The 22,309-nt window shown below is 51.5% G+C and overlaps 2 protein-coding genes across 2 annotated transcripts in view; both read right to left on the minus strand.

The window, feature by feature from the left end:
• ADAD1 (adenosine deaminase domain containing 1) overlaps nt 1-16,751 on the minus strand; it is a 29,319-nt gene extending 12,568 nt beyond the window's left edge. Inside the window, exons 1-6 of the mRNA XM_060179111.1 lie at nt 16,574-16,751; nt 15,808-15,996; nt 8,901-9,068; nt 6,538-6,606; nt 4,161-4,286; nt 1,857-1,980 (exon numbers count right to left, since the gene is read on the minus strand). Of these exons, the coding sequence (XP_060035094.1) occupies nt 1,857-1,980; nt 4,161-4,286; nt 6,538-6,606; nt 8,901-9,068; nt 15,808-15,996; nt 16,574-16,736 (839 nt within the window). The 5' untranslated portion in view covers nt 16,737-16,751. The remainder of the gene's footprint in view (nt 1-1,856; nt 1,981-4,160; nt 4,287-6,537; nt 6,607-8,900; nt 9,069-15,807; nt 15,997-16,573) is intronic.
• A 35-nt stretch (nt 16,752-16,786) lies between these two features.
• On the minus strand, nt 16,787-21,245 carry LOC132534701 (basic proline-rich protein-like). The gene is made up of 3 exons (XM_060179169.1): nt 21,096-21,245; nt 18,350-20,273; nt 16,787-18,246 (listed from the first exon to the last, which is right to left on the minus strand). Exons 1-3 carry the CDS (start codon nt 21,243-21,245, stop codon nt 16,787-16,789), a joined length of 3,534 nt encoding a protein of 1,177 aa, XP_060035152.1.
• Between the last annotated feature and the right edge of the window lie 1,064 nt (nt 21,246-22,309).

A 22,309-nucleotide genomic window follows, 5' to 3' on the forward strand; every position in this document is an offset into this window, starting at 1 on the left:
ACCAGCACACAGACATGGCCATAAATTCATAAATTCTGTTAAGAAGTGAAACAGAAGGGTGGGGGTTTGGCAGTAGTGCACAAGGTTAAGTGCACATAGTACGAAGCACAAGGATCCTGGTTCAAGCCCCCAGTTCCCCACCTGCGGCGGCAGGGTGGTGGTGGTGTCGCTTCCCAATAGGTGAAGCAAGCAGGTCTGTAGGTGTCTTTCTCCCCCTCTATCTTCCCCTCCCCTCCCATTTTCTCTCTGTCCTATCCTATTAAAAAATGCAGAAAATGGTCTCCAGGAGCAGTGGATTCACAGTGCAGGCACTGAGCCCCAGCAATAACCCTGGAGGCAAAAATAAATAAATAAAACAAAACAGAAGGGGCCAGGCGGTGGTGCACCTGGTTAAGCGCTCACATTACAGGGCACAAGGACCCAGCTTCAGGCCCCGGTCCCCACCTGCAGGGAGTAAGCTTCACAAGTGGTGAAGGAGGGCTGCAGGGGTCTCTCTGTTTCCCCTCCCCTCTCAATTCCTGTCTCTATCCAATAATAAATAAATAAATAAATAAAGTGAAGCAAAGCTTCTGATAACCATTAATCAAATCAGAGGACTGTGCTCATGTGTTCAGATTTTAGCGTTCTCTATCACCACTAGTATCAAGGCCAGCAACTTATAGTACTAAGTGAGGGAAGAAATAAGCATTAAAGAGGTCACACGACCCCATGAGTGCCAAGGGTAAAGAGAGGTTGCCGAGTTCCATCTCCTCATGGAGTCCTCCAAAATGCCACTTTCAAGATTGCAGGATTACTTCCTTATTAGGAACACATGCTAAAGTTTTTCAGATAAAAGGAGGTCTTAATTTGTTTTATTTTTTGAGTCATGACTAGGGCTTCACTACTATAGGTCAACTTTTTTTATTCAGATAGAAAAAGACAGGAGAGAAAGAAAGACACCAAAGCTTCCCTTGGTGTTGTGGGGTCTGGGTTCAAACTGTGGGTTTGTCCAAAACAAAGGAAGCACATACTATCCAATGAGTTATCTTGTCATCCCTCAACACTGTTTGAAAAAATCCCAGGAAAATACAGCAAAAGGAGAATGCAGCTTAAGGATGTGAGAATCTAGGATGCAGACGCAGTCAATGGCTGTTGCGCCAGATACTGGCAACAGAACGCTGCAACTCACTGTCCTGTTCTCACCTAGCCCAGTGACTCCAGAGCACCCAAAGCTGGCAGACAGTGCTGGGTACAACACTTACCTCCCCATGTTCATATGAAGGGGGTGGGAAAGCCCACACTGTCAGCTTATTTCCTCCCTGCTCTTCACTCCTCTTGTAAGAATGACTGCTAAGTTTGGAAAAGGAAACCAGAACGCTCATTTCATCCCTCTGTCTGTCTGTCTGTCTGAGAGCTAATCCCCCAAAAGGTTTTATTATTGCTTTGCCAAAGTGAACATCCCATAAACCTCACAAGCAGAACCGGGTGGGATTCCTGGAATTGCTGTTGGTAGAGGTAATTCAGAGGAGGCTAATTCAAAGGTTAAACACTACAGGGCCTACTCGGTCTAGACCCTAAGCTATACTCTCTTTAATGACTTCAGTGAGTGATAAAGACGGTGTTCTTTTCTAAAAAAAAAAAAAAAAAAAGGGGGGGGGTGCAGAATTTGTAAAATGCAGTTCACATGGTCCTAGTAACAGAAATCACTCACGTCCACAGCGGAGAAGCTGTGGCTCCACGGCAAGGCTTCCAAAATGGCCTGGGAATGAGTACACTGCGTGGTCAAGGAACTCCCTCTCCAAGCACAGTCCCCTCGTGAGGAGAGGTGTGAGCGGCCAGTGAGCTGGACACCACTGCTCACGGCTCCGCTTACTCACCGCAGGAGAGACCTCCTCGCCGTGACCACAGCGTGCGTGTCGTGCAGCACCCGGCCGTCCGGCTTAATGCCCTGGCTGTAGTTGTACTCGCCGGTGCCCAGGGCCACCACCTCATGATGCCCAACTGAAAGGAATTGGGTACCATGGCAGGTCAGGTAGGTGAGCTGGTTCCCTCATCCAGGCCCCACTCATCTGTAAAGCTAGTAAAAGACAGACATCCACCAGGGAGATGGGAAGCTAGAAAAGACAGACATCCACCAGGGAGATGGGAAGCTAGGAAAGACAGACATCCACCAGGGAGATGGGAAGCTAGGAAAGACAGACATCCACCAGGGAGATGGGAAGCTAGGAAAGACAGACATCCACCAGGGAGATGGGAAGCTAGGAAAGACAGACATCCACCAGGGAGATGGGAAGCTAGGAAAGACAGACATCCACCAGGGAGATGGGAAGCTAGGAAAGACAGACATCCACCAGGGAGATGGAAAGCTAGGAAAGACAGACATCCACCAGGGAGATGGGAAGCTAGGAAAGACAGACATCCACCAGGGAGATGGGAAGCTAGGAAAGACAGACATCCACCAGGGAGATGGGAAGCTAGGAAAGACAGACATCCACCAGGGAGATGGGAAGCTAGGAAAGACAGACATCCACCAGGGAGATGGGAAGCTAGGAAAGACAGACATCCACCAGGGAGATGGGAACTATCTCATGATGGGAAGCCTAGACTGTCATCTTGTGAGAAGCAAAATTTAGAAATAGTTCAGCACCATCTCAATTTAAAAGGCAAATGCCTTTATTTAGTCACTGATTTTTGTGGAGCCGGAGCCTCACACATGCATGGTCTTGCCATTCCCAGTCAGCTTCATCCAGTTAGAGTGAGAGGAGACACACTGTAGCACTGGAGCTTTCCTCAGGGCTGTGATGTCACTCCCTGTGGTTCTGGGACCAGAATCTGGGTCCTACCCAATGAGTTATCTCTGCACACGTTACCATACACAAGGACACAGGCTCAAATTCCTGGTCCTCACTGCAGGGCTGGGGTGGGTGGGGAGCCTTATAACTGGCCCAAGCAGGTCTGAAGGTGTGCGTTTCTTCCTTTCTATCCCACGCCTCTCCCCTCGATTTCTCTGTTCTAATCAAGGTTTAAAAGAAAAGAGGACAAACTGGCTACTGGGAGCCAGGGATTCCTGTGCAGGCACTGAGCTCTGGCAATAACCCTGGGGCAAATAAAGAAACACTACTAGTTGCCAGCTGCCAGTCATTTACTAACAGCTGAGTCTGAGACTAACATTCCCAACAGTACACTATCAGACCTTTTAACAACAAACGCCTCTCTCTGCTTATCGGCTTCCTTGAACTTCTGACTTGAAGTTGCTTTGTACTCCGGGAACTTCTCATCAACCTAACCAGACTCTGCATCACTCTTGTACATGTGGTCTCCCATACTCTCACACCACAAACAACTTCTCACTCCTACACTTTCGCTGCCATGTCTTTCTCACCAACCATGTCTGCCTCCCCTTTATTTATCAACTTCTAAATCTTACCCACTCTACATTTCATCTCAAGACTCACCTGTTCCCGAAGGCTTAAGCCCTAGGCATTCACTCTTATGGATAAATTCTCATGCATTTTCCAGTTACAGGCAGCAATTTGTAATTTTATAATCTTGGACTTTCAACTATCATGGTATCTCTTGAAGCTTCTTCCCTGCTGGTGGGGACTGGGGGCCTGAACCTGGGTCCTTACGCATGGTAACATGTGCGCTCAGCCAGGTGCACCACCACCCAGTCCTTCCCACCTATATCTTTTTTTTTTTTTAATTATTTTTCCCTTTTGTTGCCCTTGTTGTTTATTGCTGTTGTAGTTATTATTGTTGTTATTATTGCTGTTGTTGGATAGGACAGAGAAAAATGGAGAGAAGAGGGGAAGACAGAGGGGGAGAGAAAGATGGACACCAGCAGACCTGTTTCACCTGTGAAACGACAAACCCCCACCCCCGCAGGTGGGGAGCCGGGGGCTTGAACTGGGATCCTTACTCTTTGCGCCATGTGCACTTAACCCATTGTGCCACTGCCCGGCTCCCCCCACCTATATCTTTATCAAAACTTCTTAGGGACCAAATTTCAAATTGCTTTTATATTATCTGTAATATCTTAATCAGAAATGAAATGAAAATTCACATAATGGTAAGCCCATAACATCAGAGGGTAAATAAAGCAGAAAATAGCATTGCAAGCAAGTAGCATCTATCAGAAAAAATAGGAACTCAATACAACACATCCAAATATTGGGACTTACCTCTTTCGATTATAAATGCAGCCAGTGAATTGCTATATTTTAGATATTCAGAATGACTAGAAATTAGTTGATTAAATGTTTCTTTAACAATCAGTGAAATCTTTGCATACTGAACATGTCTCCCTTCTAGAAAAAAAAATGAAATGCACTCAGAATTTAAAGAACAGCCAGTCTTCCTCAGAAGCCAGCGTTATTCTGATTATGGCCTTATTGAATGAGTTGTTTACAGACATTTAAGAAAAGCTCTGACTTATGTCACAATGAAGATTTTAAAACATTTACTTCTCAAAGAACACAAACTTCTGAGCTTTCTGGACGAGAGCTTTCTCCTTTAAGAAGGCCCCCTAGTATTAGGGGACACTCGAGGTCACTGAGGACCCACAGCAATCCTTGCCTGCAGGCTACCCTACATCATGCCAATCACCTCCCCCAACCTCTGGAACAATGGAAACACTCACTTTCTATTGCTGCAGATGCTGAGGGAACCAGTGTGAAGGCTCCTTAAATTGTTGGGACAAATGGTTGCACGACAAAGAACATTCAGGAGTCAACACACTGACATGCTTCCCCATCTTATTCAGTTTTGAACAAAGCGTGGATGATCATGGATATAATCACATCTGAGTTGCTAAACGCCTCAGATCAGCATGTGTGTGGGGGAGTAAAGGAGCAAATACAGAAGCTTTCCCATGAGTGTGTGCTGGCTACTGAAGGATCCAGTGTTCTCACACTTACTGGAAATGAAAGATGGCATTGAAAAACCTGGCATACACAGTTCTGGTCAGCACCATTTCTTTGATTTCAAGTTGCCAATGCTAAGCGGCACTCAGTGCTGAAGTAACCTGACTTGTCTCCAAGGGGCAAGTCACCATGGCTTCTAACAGAGAGGGAAGAGGTGGTTCATTTAGAAACAAGATCAAGAAGCTGTGAAGGGTGAAGGTCCTCTGAAACCGGCCCAACAGGAACTGGTCAGAAGTGTTTGTTCTTTGTTCTTACCAGAAAACTGTTCAGCTCTGGCTTACGGTGGTGCTAGGTATTGAACCTGAGACCTCTGGTGTCTCCAGCATGAAAGGCTCTCTGCACAATCTTTATGCTGTCTACCCATCCTTTCTTGGCCAGAAGCTCTTTGTGGATCTCCAATCATTTTTCTTCAATGTGGTAACATCCCTCTCTAGCATTTACCTATAGCTTGAAGGATGGTGCTGCTCTCCCTTTGAGCACTGAGCTGCGACTATCACATCTAACTTTTCTTTTATATGGCCTCAAACTGTTAGCCATGTGTTGTCTTCATCACTGGTGGTCACCTGATTTTCCAGACTGACAGTAATCTCTGTCATTTGCTAGTCATTGGTCTGGAGTTCTACCCGTCTATTCATTCAAAATGCCCAGAGACAGGAGAGAAATACTCGCCTCCCATCTCATGTTGAGAGACCACTACTTTAGATCAGCCCACTGGTTCTATGACAGCTAGGTCAAGGGACCATACTTAGCTACTTGTGGATTAGTATAATGTGCTTGTTCTCTCGGTCTGCTCCTTTGACTGCACACAAGCACACAAAGCGTGTACAGGCTTTATTTGTTGGAGGAGGACAAGGAAACCCAACCTTGAATATCTCTAAGCCATAACCTCCAGTTCTGGAAAAGACAGTCTTTTTCTTCATTATTTAAGTCTACAAATATTCTAAACTTTAAAGTTGCAAATATGCAGGCAATGCAGGGTGACTGCAGCCTGATGGGGCCAAGTATATGGTACAGCTGTACAACACTGAGCACAGTAAAATGTCAAACAGGAGCCACTATTTACTGGGTACCTGGTGGATGTTAGGCACCAGCCTATTTAATTGTTTTACCTGCATGAGTTTAGCTAATCCTCATCTTAAATTACATGGCAATGACTGTCTTGGCCATTTTAAAGATAAAGAAAGTAAGGTGCATGGGGCAGTAACGAGTCCCAGGTCACATAACTAGAGAGATCTATTGCAGGTGTGGTTTTCTTGGGCTTGAGTGACAAATGGCCTTTAAAAGCCAGTGATTAGTAAGCTTGAAATCAAAGACCTAGACAGCCATTGAGAACCAGGAGAGGCTTTGGTTTTCACTGCCCACCAAAACACAGATTTCTTAAAGCTACAGGCATATGAAATTGGTGTTTCATCTTATGTAGGAAAAGCCAATTTTTAGTCTCTCCTTTCCATTCCTTCACTCTCGAATTTTCAGCAGTGTATACATAGAAAGGAAAATATCCAGTTTGTTGGAGTGTGATAGTTTTGAATAGTAAAATATCAATGATTATTTATAAATATACATTTCAACTATGTTGCTACTATTTGGAATTGGGTTACCTCTCTACAAAAGGGAGCATCATTAAGGGCTTTCCTACCGTAATGTACTTTAGAAACATATGCTGCTTCAGGTGGAGCAACAGGCTCTGCAGGGATGGGAGGAGGACCTGAAAAGGAAGCCAAACACAAGAAAATCTCAACAGCGATGCGGCAGTGATTATTCTGTCTGCCAGCTCCAAGTCACCAAGCACCAACTAGCTCGATCTTGGTTAATGTCTTTCCAATACTGCAATCAGTAATGCAACAAATGCCTGGTTTCCTAATCTTAGCCTAATATATACAGTTTGCTTTCTCGTATCTGCAAAAACATGAGAAGTGCTTAACAGATTCCTGTTTTAGATGCTTATGAACAACTGTCTGCTGACAGAAAAACAGGTAAAACATTTTAAATATTTAAAACTGTATGATAATTTAAAACAATATTCTATCAAAACAATGATTTTAAAGTACTTTAAGACAGTTTTCTAGAAGCATATCAGATTCAAAGTTCTAAAGCAATGGATTTCCATTGTGTTCCTATGCTAATAACTGTCCAGGAAAAACAAGAACATGGTGCTAAACCAGACAGACAGAAATGATGAAGCTAGCTTCAATGAAGGCAGTCTAGGAGCCAGGGGCCAGCAGAGGAGTCAGGACCTCTGAGGAGCATTCACAAAGAAGCAAATAAAACTGCTGCATGGACGGGATTTCTAGTTAAGATGAAATACTGATTGGCCAGTAGTAGGATTATCAGGAAAATATTGGCAAGACAATGTCATCTTGAGGGCTGACGATAGACAGCCACACTCTGGACTTTATGGGCTGGCTTTATTCAGCGGCTACTCCACCAAATATACTCTGGACTTTAGGTAAGCAGAATTTCAAAGGTTCAAAGAAGAGTTCTTCCCATTTACTCAAATGACAGTTCAAGTAGGGTGAGACCTTTATCTAAAGATACCGACTCCTGTCTATAAATGCAGAAGTTCGTCTGAATTTTATAACAGCATACAAACTGGCAAAATAACCTTGAACTACAAGCAAACTGGAGGACAATTTCTGATTTTAGATACAAAATGGCAATGATACAGGGCCAGTGGTAGTGCACTGGGTTAAGCACACTTGATGGGAAGCACAAGGACCAGTGAAAGGTTCGAGCCCCCGGCTCCCCATATGCAGGGGAGTCGCTTCACAGGCGGTGAAGCAGGTCTTCAGGTGTCTATCTTTCTCTCCCTCTGTCTTCCCCTCCTCTCTCCATTTCTCTCTGTCCTATCCAACATCAGTAACAACAAAAGCAACAAAATGGGGAAAAAAGTCTCCAAAATGGCAATGACAGAACACAATTAGTAATCAAATATGCCAAATTATAATATCAATGACAATAACCAAAATTCCACTATAATCTTAAAAACCATTATTAAATCACTAAGAAATATAGTTTTAAAAATTCAACTCTGTGATAATACACAGACATGTAGGCCAGTGAAACAGTGTCCAGAAATAAATTCTTGTATATGTAATTTATTCATGGGGAACAGATACTCTTTCAACAAATGATGCTGGAAAAACTAGATGCTGACATGCAAAAGAATGAATTTTAACCCTTCTATAGTACTATGTACAAAAGTTAATTTGACATGTATCAAAGCCCAAACTTAAGAGCTAAAACTATAAAAATACTTAGAAAAATAGGGAGAAATCATGACATTGAATTTGGCAATGATTTCTCGGTTATACACCAAAAGTATATGCAATGGAAAAAAAGTAGACAAATTGGGTTTCATCAAAATCAAACTTTTATGAACATAAGGCCACTATTAGAGTAAAAATAGCAATGACAGAATGGGAGGACACATTTGCGAATCATCATTGCAAACCATCTATGAAGACATTGATACTTGAGTATATAGAAAACTAATACTCAACAACAAAACAAAATCCAATTCAGACATGGGTTTGCCCATGAGTAAGGCATGTCTCTGAAGAAGATACATAAATGGCAAATAACTGTATGAATATGAACCCTAAAATCACAAATCATTAGGAAAATGAAAATCAGTTACAATGAGATATCGTATCTCAGACTCAATGGTCACTATCACAAAAACCACAAGAGTAGGCGAGGATATAAGAAACTGGAAACCTGTGCACTATGGATGGAAAAGCAAACAGGGCAGTGGTCACATGCTGGTTCTTCCAAAAACTGTAAGTGAACAAATGATGGAGCAAGTCCATGTATGGAGGCAAAACTCAAACTATTTTACCTCCTACTGATTATCTCAGAAATCAGGCACCAATGAGAAGAAATTATTCAAATCCTGTTACTTTGATGCAGCATCTGCTGATTTCTTCATTAACATAAGTACAGTGGTACCTTCTGGAAAATAACACATTTCACCAGTATTTCATAATAAAGAGCACTTACCTGATGTTTCTAAAATTCTCGGCTCAGGTTCCTCCAACTGTAGAAGCTCATCAAGAGCTAATTTTGCTGCATTGGATCTAGACTCCTTTTTATTTTGTCCCAGTCCAGTTTTGTATTGAATGCCATCCACCACAGCACAAAAAGCAAAATATGGTCCCATGACATTACCTTGAAAAAGAGCGCAGAATGAATGCTACTTTACAGTACTGGTCCAAAAAGTGCCTATGACAAGAGAAAATACCCCAATAGCACGGCCAACCGTGTGTCTACAGGACCAATACAGGTTAGCAGAAAATCTGGGTGAATCCCTAAGCTAATCCTGAGCAATACCGACTTGGGGAGAGAATCAGAGCAACTGTACATCAAAAAGATTGTTCATCATAACCAAGTGGTATTTATCCCAGGTTCAATATATGGTTTCAAGGCTGGTTCAATATATCTAAGTCAATCAATGTCATTCACCACATCAATAAAAGCAAAACCAAAAACCACATGATTATCTCAATAGCTACAGAGAAAGCCTTTGACAAAATCCAACACCCATTCTTATCAAAACACTACAAAAAATGGGATTAGCTGGGAAATCCCTTCAAGATAATGGAGTCCATACACAGTAAACGTATAGCCAACATCATACTCAGTAGACAGAAGCTGAAAGCATTCCCCCTCAGATCAGGGACTAGACAGGGCTGTCGTCCATCATCACCATTACTCTTCAAGATAGTACTGGAAGTTCTCACCATAGCAATCAGGCAAGAGAAAGAAATCAAAGGAATACAGATTTGGAGGGAAGAAGTCAAGCTCTCACTATTTGCAGATGATATGATAGTATACATAGAAAGACCTAAAGAATTAAGCAGAAAGCTACTGGAAGTTATTAGGCAATACAGCAAGATGCCAGGCTACAAAATCAATGTACAAAAATCAGTGGCATTTCTTTATGCAAACACTAAATCCGAAGAAGAAGACATCCAGAAATCACTCCCATTCGCTGTTGCCACAAAATCAATAAAATATCTAGGAATAAACCTGACCAAAAAAGTGAAAGGTTTGTATACTGAAAACTATGAGTCATTATTCAAAGACATAGAAAATGATACCAAGAAATGGAAAGACATCCTATGCTCATGGATTAGAAGAATTAATATCATCAGAATGAATATTCTCCCCAGAGCCATATACAAATTTAATGCAACACCCATCAAAGTTCCACCAAGCTTCTTTAAGAGAAGAGAACAAACACTACAATCATTTATCTGGAACCAGAAAACACCTAGAATCGCCAAAACAATCTTGAGGAAAACAAACAGAAATGGAGGCATCACACGCCCAGATCTCAAACTATATTATAAAGCCATCATCATCAAAACAGTCTGGTACTGGAACAAAAATAGGCACACAGACCAGTGGAACAGAACTGAAAGCCCAGAACTAAACCCCCACACCTATGGACATCTAATCTTTGATAAGGGGGCCCAAAGTATTAAATGGAGGAAGGAGGCTCTCTTCAATAAATGGTGCTGGGAAAACTGGGTTGAAACATGCAGAAGAATGAAACTGAACCACCTTATCTCTCCAGAAACAAAAATCAACTCCAAATGAATCAAGGACCTGGATGTTAGACCAGAAACGATCAAATACTTAGAGGAAAACATTGGTGGAACACTTTCCCACCTAAACCTTGAGGACATCTTTGATGATACAAACCCAACTGCAAGAAGACTAAATTAGAAACAAATCAATGGGACTACATCAAATTGAAAAGCTTCTGCACCAAAGAAAACCATCACACAAACAAAGAGACCCCTCACAGAATGGGAGAAGATCTTCACATGCCAGACATCAGACAAGAAACTAATCACCAAAATATACAAAAAGCTCACCAAACTTAGCACCAAAAAAGCAAATGATCCCATCCAAAAATGAGCAGAGGATATGAACAGAACATTCACCACAGAGGAGATCCAAAAGGCTAACAAACACAGGAAAAACTGCTCCAGGTTGCTGATTGTCAGAGAAATGCAAATAAAGACAACACTGAGATACCACCTCACCCCTGTGAGAATGGCATTCATCAAAAAAGACAGCAGCAACAAATGCTGGAGAGGCTGTGGGGACAGAGGAACCCTTCTGCACTGCTGGTGGGAATGTAAATTGGTCCAGCCTCTGTGGAGAGCAGTTTGAAGAACTCTCACAAGGCTAGACATGGACCTTCCTCTAATAATAGTAATTCCTCTCCTGGGGATCTACCCCAAGGACTCCATAACACCCAACCAAAAAGATCTGTGTGTACATCTATGTTCATAGCAGCACAATTCATAATAGCTAAAACCTGGAAGCAACCCAGGTGCCCAACAACAGATGAGTGGCTGAGAAAGCTGTGGTATATTTACACAATGGAATACTATGCAGCTATTAAGAACAATGAACCCACCTTCTCTGACCCATCTTGGATGGAGCTAGAAGGAATTATGTTATGTGAGCTAAGTCAGAAAGATAAAGATGAGCAAGGGATGATCCCACTCATAAACATAAGCTGAGAAAGAAGAGCAGAAAGGGAAACTCAAAGCAGGATCTGACTGAGTTTGGAGTAGGGCACCAAAGTAAAAATCTCTGGTGGAGGGTGAGGGTGGATGTTCAGCTTCACTGGGGGGGGGGGGGGACGCCCTATTAACCTGAAGTCTCATAAATCACTATTTAGTTAATATGAGACGGGGAAAAACTGATTAAATATCTCAAACCTTTTTTTTAATAATTCTCAATACATTTTTTTATATTTATTTTATTTATTCCCTTTTGTTGCCCTTGTTGTTTTATTGTTGTAGTTATTATTATTGTTGTTGTCGTTGTTGGATAGGACAGAGAGAAATGGAGAGAGGGAGGGGAAGACAGAGGAGGAGAGAAAGATAGACACCTGCAGACCTGCTTCACCGCCTGTGAAGTGACTCCCCTGCAGGTGGGGAGCCGGGGTTCGAACCGGGATCCTTATGCTGGTCCTTGTGCTTTGTGCCACCTGCGCTTAGCCCGCTGCGCTAAGGCCCAACTCCCTATCTCAAACCTTTTAATGCACAGACCACAGGCTGAGTATATCTTCCTTCAATCTAAGCACTTAAGACTTCAAACTTGGGGCAGGGGTAGATAGCATAATGGTTATGCAAAAGAGACTCTCATGCCTGAGGCTCCAAAGTCCTGGGTTCAATCTCCTGCACCACCATAAGCCAGAGCTGAACAGTGCTCTGGTTAAAAAAAAAAAAAAAAAGACTTCAGATCCACCCTACCCACCCCACTAGGGAAAGAGAGAGACAGGCTGGGAGTGTGGATCCACCTGTCAACGCCCATGTTCAGCGGGGAAGCAATGACAGAAGCCAGACCTTCCACCTTCTGCATCCCACAGTGACCCTGGGTCCATGCTCCCAGAGGGATAGAGAATGGGAAAGCTATCAGGGGAGGGGAGGGGATATGGAGATCGGGTGGTGGGAATTGTGTGGAGTTGTACCCCTCCTACCCTATGGTTTTGTTTTGGTTAATATCTCCTTTCTTAAATTAAAAAAAGACTTCAAACCTGTAATCAGACTGAATTTTAACAGTGGGCTAAAACTGTTAATACACTTCTAATAATGACTTGTTCTTTGAAATGCTGACTCTTCCAAAAACTTAGACCAAGGAGAACAGAAGCAACTGGTGGCGTTACTTTGTAAGACACAGCTATATACAAATAATGTCAAAGGACATAAATTATGGTGATGTTGATTATGATACAGTAAATTCTAACAAAGGGATTTTCAAAGTTAACCCAATTGCCAAATAATTTGATTATAGCAATAACTATCTATTGTCTTCTTAAACCCTAAGACAGCAGGAACCTCCTACTTCCTCTATAGAGCCCATATTTCCACCAGTCCTGGAACCTCTAGGGTGGGGCTCACTTTCCTGCATGCTTCTCTCAATTCAGACCAAATGATATCGCATCTGCTGATCCCAACCTAATCAATGCAATCAGTACCACCTCGGCATGCTCCACTTCAGACTGTGTCCAGAGACATCAGGCGTGGAATGTCAGCCCTTCATCCTCATTACTCGGGTGAGACCTTTCCTTTCTCATATGATTCTCTAATTCCATTTCGGGTGGTTCACTTCCTAACAAAGCCCCAAAACCTAGATATAAAACAGACCCCAGGAGATAGGGCAGATGTTCACATGTATCTATAAATTAGGGCAAAATATATACATTAAAGCAATAGTTTGCAGTGAGTCCATAAACGAAGCAAATAGAAAGACCTAAAAAGACACCTTAAAGTTCCTCATGAAATAGTTCTATTTAGACCTAGATACATACCCTCCTGACCTACTTCCTATTACACTTCCCTCACTCACTTCAAAGCTAAAGTCCTTATCAAAGCAAGGACTGCAAAAGCCGAATAAGGGCAAGAGACTGGCACACTTTAACAATGACTCTTTAGTCACTATCAGGCCACCCCATCTCCTAGGGCCCTATTCAGGGAGTCCTGGGATTCCCACACAAACACAATGAGCCTCAACCTCAAATAAATCCCTCTCTCCATTGTCACTGGTCATCTCCATTAGGAACAACACAGTAGACCCCTTTGTGGGCCCCATAGGTGAATACGGGCCCCAGATCAAATCAATGGGGTTGACAGTCAACAATGTTTATACCCATTTCCCATATTTGGGAGCTACTCTCTTCCATGATCTAACTTTCTGGTCCTTTTTCCAGGCGTGACATCATCTCCCCAGACAATAACCTGGGTCCACCTGCATATCAGATGTCAGGCTCAGGAAAAAACTAGTATAGTCCTGGGCCCTTTGGAATATAACTAAAATAGGCCTACTAACTATCTACAAAACGGAGACCCACCCCCCAACTCTTCATGTGCACTATTACAGCCTTTAGGTTCATGATTAATCAACAACTTGTTTGGCTCTGTGTCTTAACTCTCTTTTCAGCCACCAGGTTCCAGATGCTACCATGATGCCAACCAGACTTCCCTGGACAGACAACCCCACCAATGTGTCCTGAAGCCCAGCTCCCCAGAGGCCTGCCCCACTAGGGAAAGAGAGAGACAGGCTGGGAGGATGGATCCACCTGTCAACACCCATGTTCAGCAGGGAAGCAATGACAGAAGCCAGACCTCCCACCTTCTGCATCCCACAATGACCCTGGGTCCATGCTCCCAGAGGGATAGAGAATAGGAAAGCTGTCAGGGGAGGGGATGGGATACGGAGATCAGGTGGTGGGAATTGTGTGAAGTTGTACCCCTCTTGTCCTATGGTTTTGTCAGTGTTTCCTTTTTATAAATAAAAATAAAAAAAAACTTCTAAAAGAATTATATTCAATTACTTTTATAGTTTTTATATCTGCCCAGTGAAAAATGAAATAGAATCATCTAAATTTACAGATCACAAATCTTTCCATTTTAAGTCTGCTTGTCGGTATCCAGATGAGGTTTTAGGACATTATGTCTCCATTCTAGCTAGAGGTGGCTCAGTAAAACACCGCTCTCCATATATCTAACTATAAACACCTTATCACATATCACTTTAACTGCGAGTTTTGCTTTTTTTTTTTTCTTATTCTGCAGTTTTAAAAAACTTTCTTACTATCTGATAGAACAGACAGAAAGTGAAAGGGAGAGGAGGAAGAGAGACACCTGCAGCCTTGCTTCAGCACTCAGGTCCATGTGCATGGCAGCGCGTGCACTTCACCTGGTGCGCCACCGCAGACTGCTTTCCCTCCACTACAAGTGACCGCCGTTTCCTTCAGGGTCACCTTGGTCCAACTGATATTTACTGAATCCGTTTAGTCCGTAAATTTAAGAAGTAGCACATTGCTTATGTTAGAGATGATGTGCGTCACATGCTTCATTCCCTTCACAGCCCAGGCTCCCAAACTCTAGGAAGCATCTAACTCACCTGTAGAGTTTGCTAATAAGTCACATCAGTACTGTGGTCTTACCAGCAAACCTGATGAGTCAGAGGAGTCATGTAAAAGGAACACCACCAGAAATCACGTCGTTTGAGTCGCTTCTGCTGAGTAAGAGAGATCCGCCCTATGTTCTGCACTGTTTACATTTCCCAACACACCTGAAGAACTGAGGAGAGCTAGCTAAACACACGGACAGCTCACCGGGGTGCTGATTACGCGAGCTGTAGCACAGTGACAGGAAACCCAGCCTCCTGCTTTAGATACTATTTTTAAGACGACACAAGGAAAGCTCCGCCGCACACCCAAGGCACTTCTGTCATGTCCTATATTCAGAGCAGACGAGGAAAACAAAGCTGAGTTTACCACGACCTGTATACACTGCTGTCTCTCTTTCTCTTTCAAACTGCAGAGAGGCAGGGAGAGAGGAAGTGAGACTAAGCACCGCCTCTTCCTTCAGTGCAGTGGGGGTCAGGCTCAAACGTGGGTCCTGCACATGGCAAAGCAGCGCACTGTCCACACGAGCTTCTTCACTGTCTCACTTTACTACAATCTCAGAGGTTACACGCTGCTTTGCAAAGATACTAATTTTGAAATCCGCAGTAGCAATAGCTCCAATCACAAAGAGCTAATCAATGAAACCAAGCCATCGGATTTATGTGCACATGGAGTTTCTAATGGTGCTAATTTCACTCAGGCTTTCGGTTTGTCCGGGCTCTAAAGAAGTATTCTCTCAGCCCTCCTGTCCGTGTCACAAACAGCTAGCAAGCTGCTCTCTGGTCACCTTCCAGAGGCACAAAGTGGTAAGCCACCCTTCCCGCCAGGGGTTTAGACAGTCAGTCTCCCAGCGTCTGCCGGCTAAGCGCCATGTCCATTTGTCCCGGGGTGGAGCTCAGGCTGCCAGCATGCGGTGGAAGCCGGAGGCAGAGGCCCCGGGGAGAGGCGGGAGGCTCCGGGCGCACTTGCCTGTGGTCACCGTCTCCTTCAGGTCAAGCTGGACGCGCTGCATCTGCGCGAACTGGTGCAAGGCCGACACGGGGTTGATCTCGCCGCGCTTGTACTTCATGACGAACTCCTTCGGGATCTTCTTCGGGGGCAGCACAGGGTTGGACACGGGCGAAAGGCCCTTGGAAAGCAGCGGCTCCGGGAAGTTTCCTGCAGCCAACGCTGGGGACTAAGTGCGGCCACTACCGCGGCGGCGGGGCTCCCCGGCCCGGCCCTCCCCACCCCCTGCCCGGCCCTCCCCTGCCCGGCCCTCCCCTGCTCTCCCCTCCCCTGCCCGGCCCTCCCCTGCTCTCCCCTCCCCTGCCCGGCCCTCCCCTGCTCTCCCCTCCCCTGCCCGGCCCTCCCCCTGCTCGGCCCTCCCCTGCTCTCCCCTCCCCTGCCCGGCCCTCCCCCTGCCCGGCCCTCCCCTGCTCGGCCCTCCCCTGCTCTTCCCTCCCCTGCTCGGCCCTCCCCTGCTCTCCCCTCCCCTGCCCAGCCCTCCCCCTGCTCGGCCCTCCCCTGCTCTTCCCTCCCCTGCTCGGCCCTCCCCTGCTCTCCCCTCCCCTGCCCGGCCCTCCCCTGCCCGGCCCTCCCCTGCTCTCCCCTCCCCTGCCCGGCCCTCCCCCTGCTCGGCCCTCCCCTGCTCTCCCCTCCCCTGCTCTCCCCACCCCCTCCCCGGCCCTCCCCCTGCCCGGCCCTCCCCTCCCCTGCCCTCCCCGCCCGCCCCTCCCCCGCCCGCCCGGCGCACCGGTGACCGGCGTGACCTTGGAGGCCAGGCCCCCCAGCCCGTCCGCGGCGGGCCCCGCAGGTGCGGACACCGAGGGCGCGGGCGGCGCGGGCAGGTTCCTCTTGAGCATCTGCGCGAAGCTGGGCACCCGGGCGCTCGGGAACCAGTCGTGGTGGCCGGCCATCGCCAGGCGGGTCGCGGCGGTCGCCTGCGGGGACAGCGGGGTCAGCGGGGTCAGCGGCGGGACGAGGGGCCCCGCTCGGCCGCCTCCCGCCGCTCGGCCCGGCCCGGCCCGGCCCGGAGGACCGGGGACCCAGCCCCGCGCCGCCGCCGCGCCTCCGCGCCACCCACCCGCTGCCCCGGCCGCCCGCAGCGCAGCCGCCCCGACGTTGCCCCCTCGGCGCCTCGGCCGTTCTGGGAGACGCCACGCGGCGCCGCGTCCTTCAAATGCCGGCCTCGGCGCCTCGACCAATCGCCCTTCGCCCCCGCGCCGCAGCCCCGCCCCGCGCCGCCGCAGCCAATCGCTCGTCGCCTCCGCGCCGGCACCCCGCCGCGCCGCGCCTGCGCAGTTTCGCCACCACGCCGCGGCCACGCCAACACGCACTGCGCATGCGCCTCGGGCTGCCGTCGCGTCCTCGCTCCTGCCGCCCGGCCCTGCGGCGCCGAGTGAGGAGCGTCAGGGTGGCGGGTCTCTGCGCCTGAGGAGCGCCGGGGTGGCGGGTCTCTGCGCCTGAGGAGCGCCGGGATGGCGGGTCTCTGCGCCTGAGGAGCGCCGGGGTGGCGGGTCTCTGCGCCTGAGGAGCGCCGGGATGGCGGGTCTCTGCGCCTGAGGAGCGCCGGGGTGGCGGGTCTCTGCGCCTGAGGAGCGCCGGGGTGGCGGGTCTCCCCCTGAGGAGCGCCGGGGTGGCGGGTCTCCCCCTGAGGAGCGCCGGGGTGGCGGGTCTCTGCGCCAGAGGAGCGCCGGGGTGGCGGGTCTCTGCGCCTGAGGAGCGCCGGGATGGCGGGTCTCTGCGCCTGAGGAGCGCCGGGGTGGCGGGTCTCTGCGCCTGAGGAGCGCCGGGATGGCGGGTCTCTGCGCCTGAGGAGCGCCGGGGTGGCGGGTCTCTGCGCCTGAGGAGCGCCGGGGTGGCGGGTCTCCCCCTGAGGAGCGCCGGGATGGCGGGTCTCCCCCTGAGGAGCGCCGGGGTGGCGGGTCTCTGCGCCTGAGGAGCGCCGGGGTGGCGGGTCTCCCCCTGAGGAGCGCCGGGGTGGCGGGTCTCCCCCTGAGGAGCGCCGGGGTGGCGGGTCTCTGCGCCAGAGGAGCGCCGGGGTGGCGGGTCTCTGCGCCTGAGGAGCGCCGGGGTGGCGGGTCTCCCCCTGAGGAGCGCCGGGGTGGCGGGTCTCCCCCTGAGGAGCGCCGGGGTGGCGGGTCTCTGCGCCAGAGGAGCGCCGGGGTGGCGGGTCTCTGCGCCTGAGGAGCGCCGGGGTGGCGGGTCTCTGCGCCAGAGGAGCGCCGGGGTGGCGGGTCTCCCCCTGAGGAGCGCCGGGGTGGCGGGTCTCTGCGCCAGAGGAGCGCCGGGGTGGCGGGTCTCCCCCTGAGGAGCGCCGGGGTGGCGGGTCTCCCCCTGAGGAGCGCCGGGGTGGCGGGTCTCCCCCTGAGGAGCGCCGGGGTGGCGGGTCTCCCCCTGAGGAGCGCCGGGGTGGCGGGTCTCCCCCTGAGGAGCGTCAGGGTGGCGGGTCTCTGCGCCAGAGGAGCGCCGGGGTGGCGGGTCTCCCCCTGAGGAGCGCCGGGGTGGCGGGTCTCCCCCTGAGGAGCGCCGGGGTGGCGGGTCTCCCCCTGAGGAGCGCCGGGGGTGGCGGGTCTCTGCGCCTGAGGAGCGCCGGGGTGGCGGGTCTCTGCGCCTGAGGAGCGCCGGGGTGGCGGGTCTCTGCGCCTGAGGAGCGCCGGGGTGGCGGGTCTCTGCGCCTGAGGAGCGCCGGGGTGGCGGGTCTCCCCCTGAGGAGCGCCGGGGTGGCGGGTCTCCCCCTGAGGAGCGCCGGGGTGGCGGGTCTCTGCGCCAGAGGAGCGCCGGGGTGGCGGGTCTCTGCGCCTGAGGAGCGCCGGGGTGGCGGGTCTCTGCGCCTGAGGAGCGCCGGGGTGGCGGGTCTCCCCCTGAGGAGCGCCGGGGTGGCGGGTCTCCCCCTGAGGAGCGCCGGGGTGGCGGGTCTCTGCGCCAGAGGAGCGCCGGGGGTGGCGGGTCTCTGCGCCAGAGGAGCGCCGGGGTGGCGGGTCTCCCCCTGAGGAGCGCCGGGGGTGGCGGGTCTCTGCGCCAGAGGAGCGCCGGGGGTGGCGGGTCTCCCCCTGAGGAGCGCCGGGGTGGCGGGTCTCCCCCTGAGGAGCGCCGGGGTGGTGGGTCTCCCCCTGAGGAGCGCCGGGGTGGCGGGTCTCCCCCTGAGGAGCGCCGGGGTGGCGGGTCTCCCCCTGAGGAGCGTCAGGGTGGCGGGTCTCTGCGCCAGAGGAGCGCCGGGGTGGCGGGTCTCCCCCTGAGGAGCGCCGGGGTGGCGGGTCTCCCCCTGAGGAGCGCCGGGGTGGCGGGTCTCCCCCTGAGGAGCGCCGGGGTGGCGGGTCTCTGCGCCTGAGGAGCGCCGGGGTGGCGGGTCTCTGCGCCTGAGGAGCGCCGGGGGTGGCGGGTCTCTGCGCCTGAGGAGCGCCGGGGTGGCGGGTCTCTGCGCCTGAGGAGCGCCGGGGTGGCGGGTCTCCCCCTGAGGAGCGCCGGGGTGGCGGGTCTCCCCCTGAGGAGCGCCGGGGTGGCGGGTCTCTGCGCCAGAGGAGCGCCGGGGTGGCGGGTCTCTGCGCCTGAGGAGCGCCGGGGTGGCGGGTCTCTGCGCCTGAGGAGCGCCGGGGTGGCGGGTCTCCCCCTGAGGAGCGCCGGGGTGGCGGGTCTCCCCCTGAGGAGCGCCGGGGTGGCGGGTCTCTGCGCCAGAGGAGCGCCGGGGTGGCGGGTCTCTGCGCCTGAGGAGCGCCGGGGGTGGCGGGTCTCTGCGCCTGAGGAGCGCCGGGGTGGCGGGTCTCTGCGCCTGTGGAGCGCCGGGGTGGCGGGTCTCCCCCTGAGGAGCGCCGGGGTGGCGGGTCTCTGCGCCTGAGGAGCGCCGGGGTGGCGGGTCTCTGCGCCAGAGGAGCGCCGGGGTGGCGGGTCTCCCCCTGAGGAGCGCCGGGGGTGGCGGGTCTCTGCGCCAGAGGAGCGCCGGGGTGGCGGGTCTCCCCCTGTGGAGCGCCGGGGTGGCGGGTCTCCCCCTGAGGAGCGCCGGGGTGGCGGGTCTCTGCGCCTGAGGAGCGCCGGGGTGGCGGGTCTCCCCCTGTGGAGCGCCGGGGTGGCGGGTCTCCCCTTGAGGAGCGCCGGGGTGGCGGGTCTCCCCCTGAGGAGCGCCGGGGTGGCGGGTCTCCCCCTGAGGAGCGCCGGGGTGGCGGGTCTCTGCGCCTGAGGAGCGCCGGGGTGGCGGGTCTCCCCTTGAGGAGCGCCGGGGTGGCGGGTCTCCCCCTGAGGAGCGCCGGGGTGGCGGGTCTCACCCTGAGGAGCGCCGGGGTGGCGGGTCTCACCCTGAGGAGCGCCGGGCCCTGGGAGGACATCAGCTGCGCCCAACCTTCCTCCTGTGTTGCCCGGGACCCGCACCCAGAACGAGACTCCCGGGCTGCGACGCCCCCGTCCAGCGCCCTCCGTGTGGGTGCCGGGTGCCAGTCGCCCTGGTGTGCGCTGCTCCCTCTCTGGGGAGGGGTCGGGAGGCACTCGTCCCTGGTTCTGTTTCTGGCCAGCAGACAGCCGGAGCTGTAAGTGTCAGACGCTTCACTTTGTTTTTATCTGCGTCAGCCCTTCCCCTCTTCCCTCCCTGTGTCCCCACCTTCCTCCATCCTCCCTGCCCTCGTCTGTTCTCCAGTCTCCCTCCTCCATTCTCCCAGTCTGCCACCCTCCTTCAGCTCCACCCTCCCTCCCTCCCCCTTCTGTCCTCTGCTGTCCTCCTCCATCCTTTGTCCTCTCCCCTCCCTCACCCAGCTTGCTGCCCTCCCCTTGTCCTCCTCAAGCCTCCATCTCTCTCTACCCTTCCTCCCCATCCACCCTTCTCCTCCACCCCTCCCTCTCCCTCCTGCTTGTTTTCCCTCCTCCTCTGATCTTTTCTATCCTCCCTTCTCCTTCCCCCCTACCTCCACTGCTTTTCTGCTCTGCTGTGAGCACCCCTGAATGCTTCAGTCCAGCCCCTTAGCGCCGTGAGACGGGAACACGTCCACCCTCGACTGACCAGTGGGCTTCCTCTTCCACTGTCTCTGAGGCCCTGTCAGCCAGCTCAGCTTTCTTGTATTGGGGTGTTTCCAGGACGGCCTTGACCGGTCATTGTGGCCGGTGCAGGTGGGCATTTGTCTGTCTCCCGTGTCTGTCTGTCACTGGAGGGCCTTAGGCTGGTCTGCGTATGGTGGGCCTGGGAGGCCAGGGGACTCACGGCTTTGGGCACCTGGCTCACCCAGGCTGGGGAGGGGGCAGCAGCAGATGAGGCCCTGAGTTGGGTCCGTGACTTCGGGCTGCCCCGTCCTCACTCCGGTGTTGAGTGTAGGGCAGTCGCTGGGCTTGGCGGACACCTCCCCAGAGACCACTCTGCACCCGAGAGGCCTCTGGCTGGAACTAGCTGCTGCGGCAGGGTAGGCTTCCTTGCTGGGCATCTCCTTCCTGGTCGCTTTCTCTGCCATTGCCTTGGGGGTGCCCACACAGGCTTTGGACGAAGGCCTGTGCAGAAATACCCCACTGGGCTTAGTGCTTACTGCTTAATCCTCCTAGTTCGGCTGTCTTGCCGCCTGTCTCTGCCATGTTTTTTTTTTTTTTTTTCCAATTTTTAATTCTTTGCCTCCATGGCTATTGCTGGGTGCCTGAACTCGAACCCACTGCTCCTGGTGGTCATCTTTTTTCCATTGTTGTTGTTACTGTTGTTGGATAGTACAGAGAGAAATTTAGAGAGTCAGGGAAGAGAAAGATAGACACCAGCAGACCTGCTTGAGCGCTTGAGAAGCAATCTCCCCCCCCCCCCCCCGCAGGTGGGGAGCTGGGGGCTCAAACCTCTGATCCTTGCACTGGTCCTTGCGCTTTGCATTTTGTGTGCTTAACCCAGTGCGCCACCGTCTGGCCCCCGGGGGGTTCTAATAGTGCCTTTATACTCCCTCGTGCCCACCAAGTTTACTCAGACTTCCTGTGTGTGTAAGAAAGCTGTCAGAGCCCACAGTGGTGTGATCACTGGTGATTGTTCTGCTAGTGGCTGTGCTGCCAGGGTGATTTACCTGGGCTTTGGAGCTCTTTCAGACTGACACCTGTGCCTTCCTGAGAAACACACACGCATATACACATGTGTTTTCTGACATTGCCAGAGAGGTGTGTGTGTTCTGATTCAGCCTGTAACTGGCTGTTTCTGAGGGCAGTTCTCATGGATTTTACAGAATGGTGCTGTTTGAAGCTGAGATTGGAGAGTGCACTGTTGTTATTGAAGGGTCCTGGCTCCTATTCCTGTGTGGAGAGCAGAGTGAGGAAGTGTGCCTGTGTGTGTGTGTAAGCGCGCGCTCATTTGTACTTACTTTTTTAAAAAAAGATTAATTTTAATTTGGGGGCTGGGAGGTAGGACTGGCGTAAGGATCCCGGTTTGAGCCCCCGGCTCCCCACCTGCAGGGGAGTCGCTTCACAGGTGGTGAAGCAGGTCTGCAGGTGTCTATCTTTCTCTCCCTCTCTGTCTTCCCTTCCCCTCTCAATTTCTCTCTGTCCTATCCCC

This window comes from Erinaceus europaeus, chromosome 19 (assembly GCF_950295315.1).
Source record: "Erinaceus europaeus chromosome 19, mEriEur2.1, whole genome shotgun sequence".
Taxonomy (NCBI): Eukaryota; Metazoa; Chordata; class Mammalia; order Eulipotyphla; family Erinaceidae; genus Erinaceus; species Erinaceus europaeus.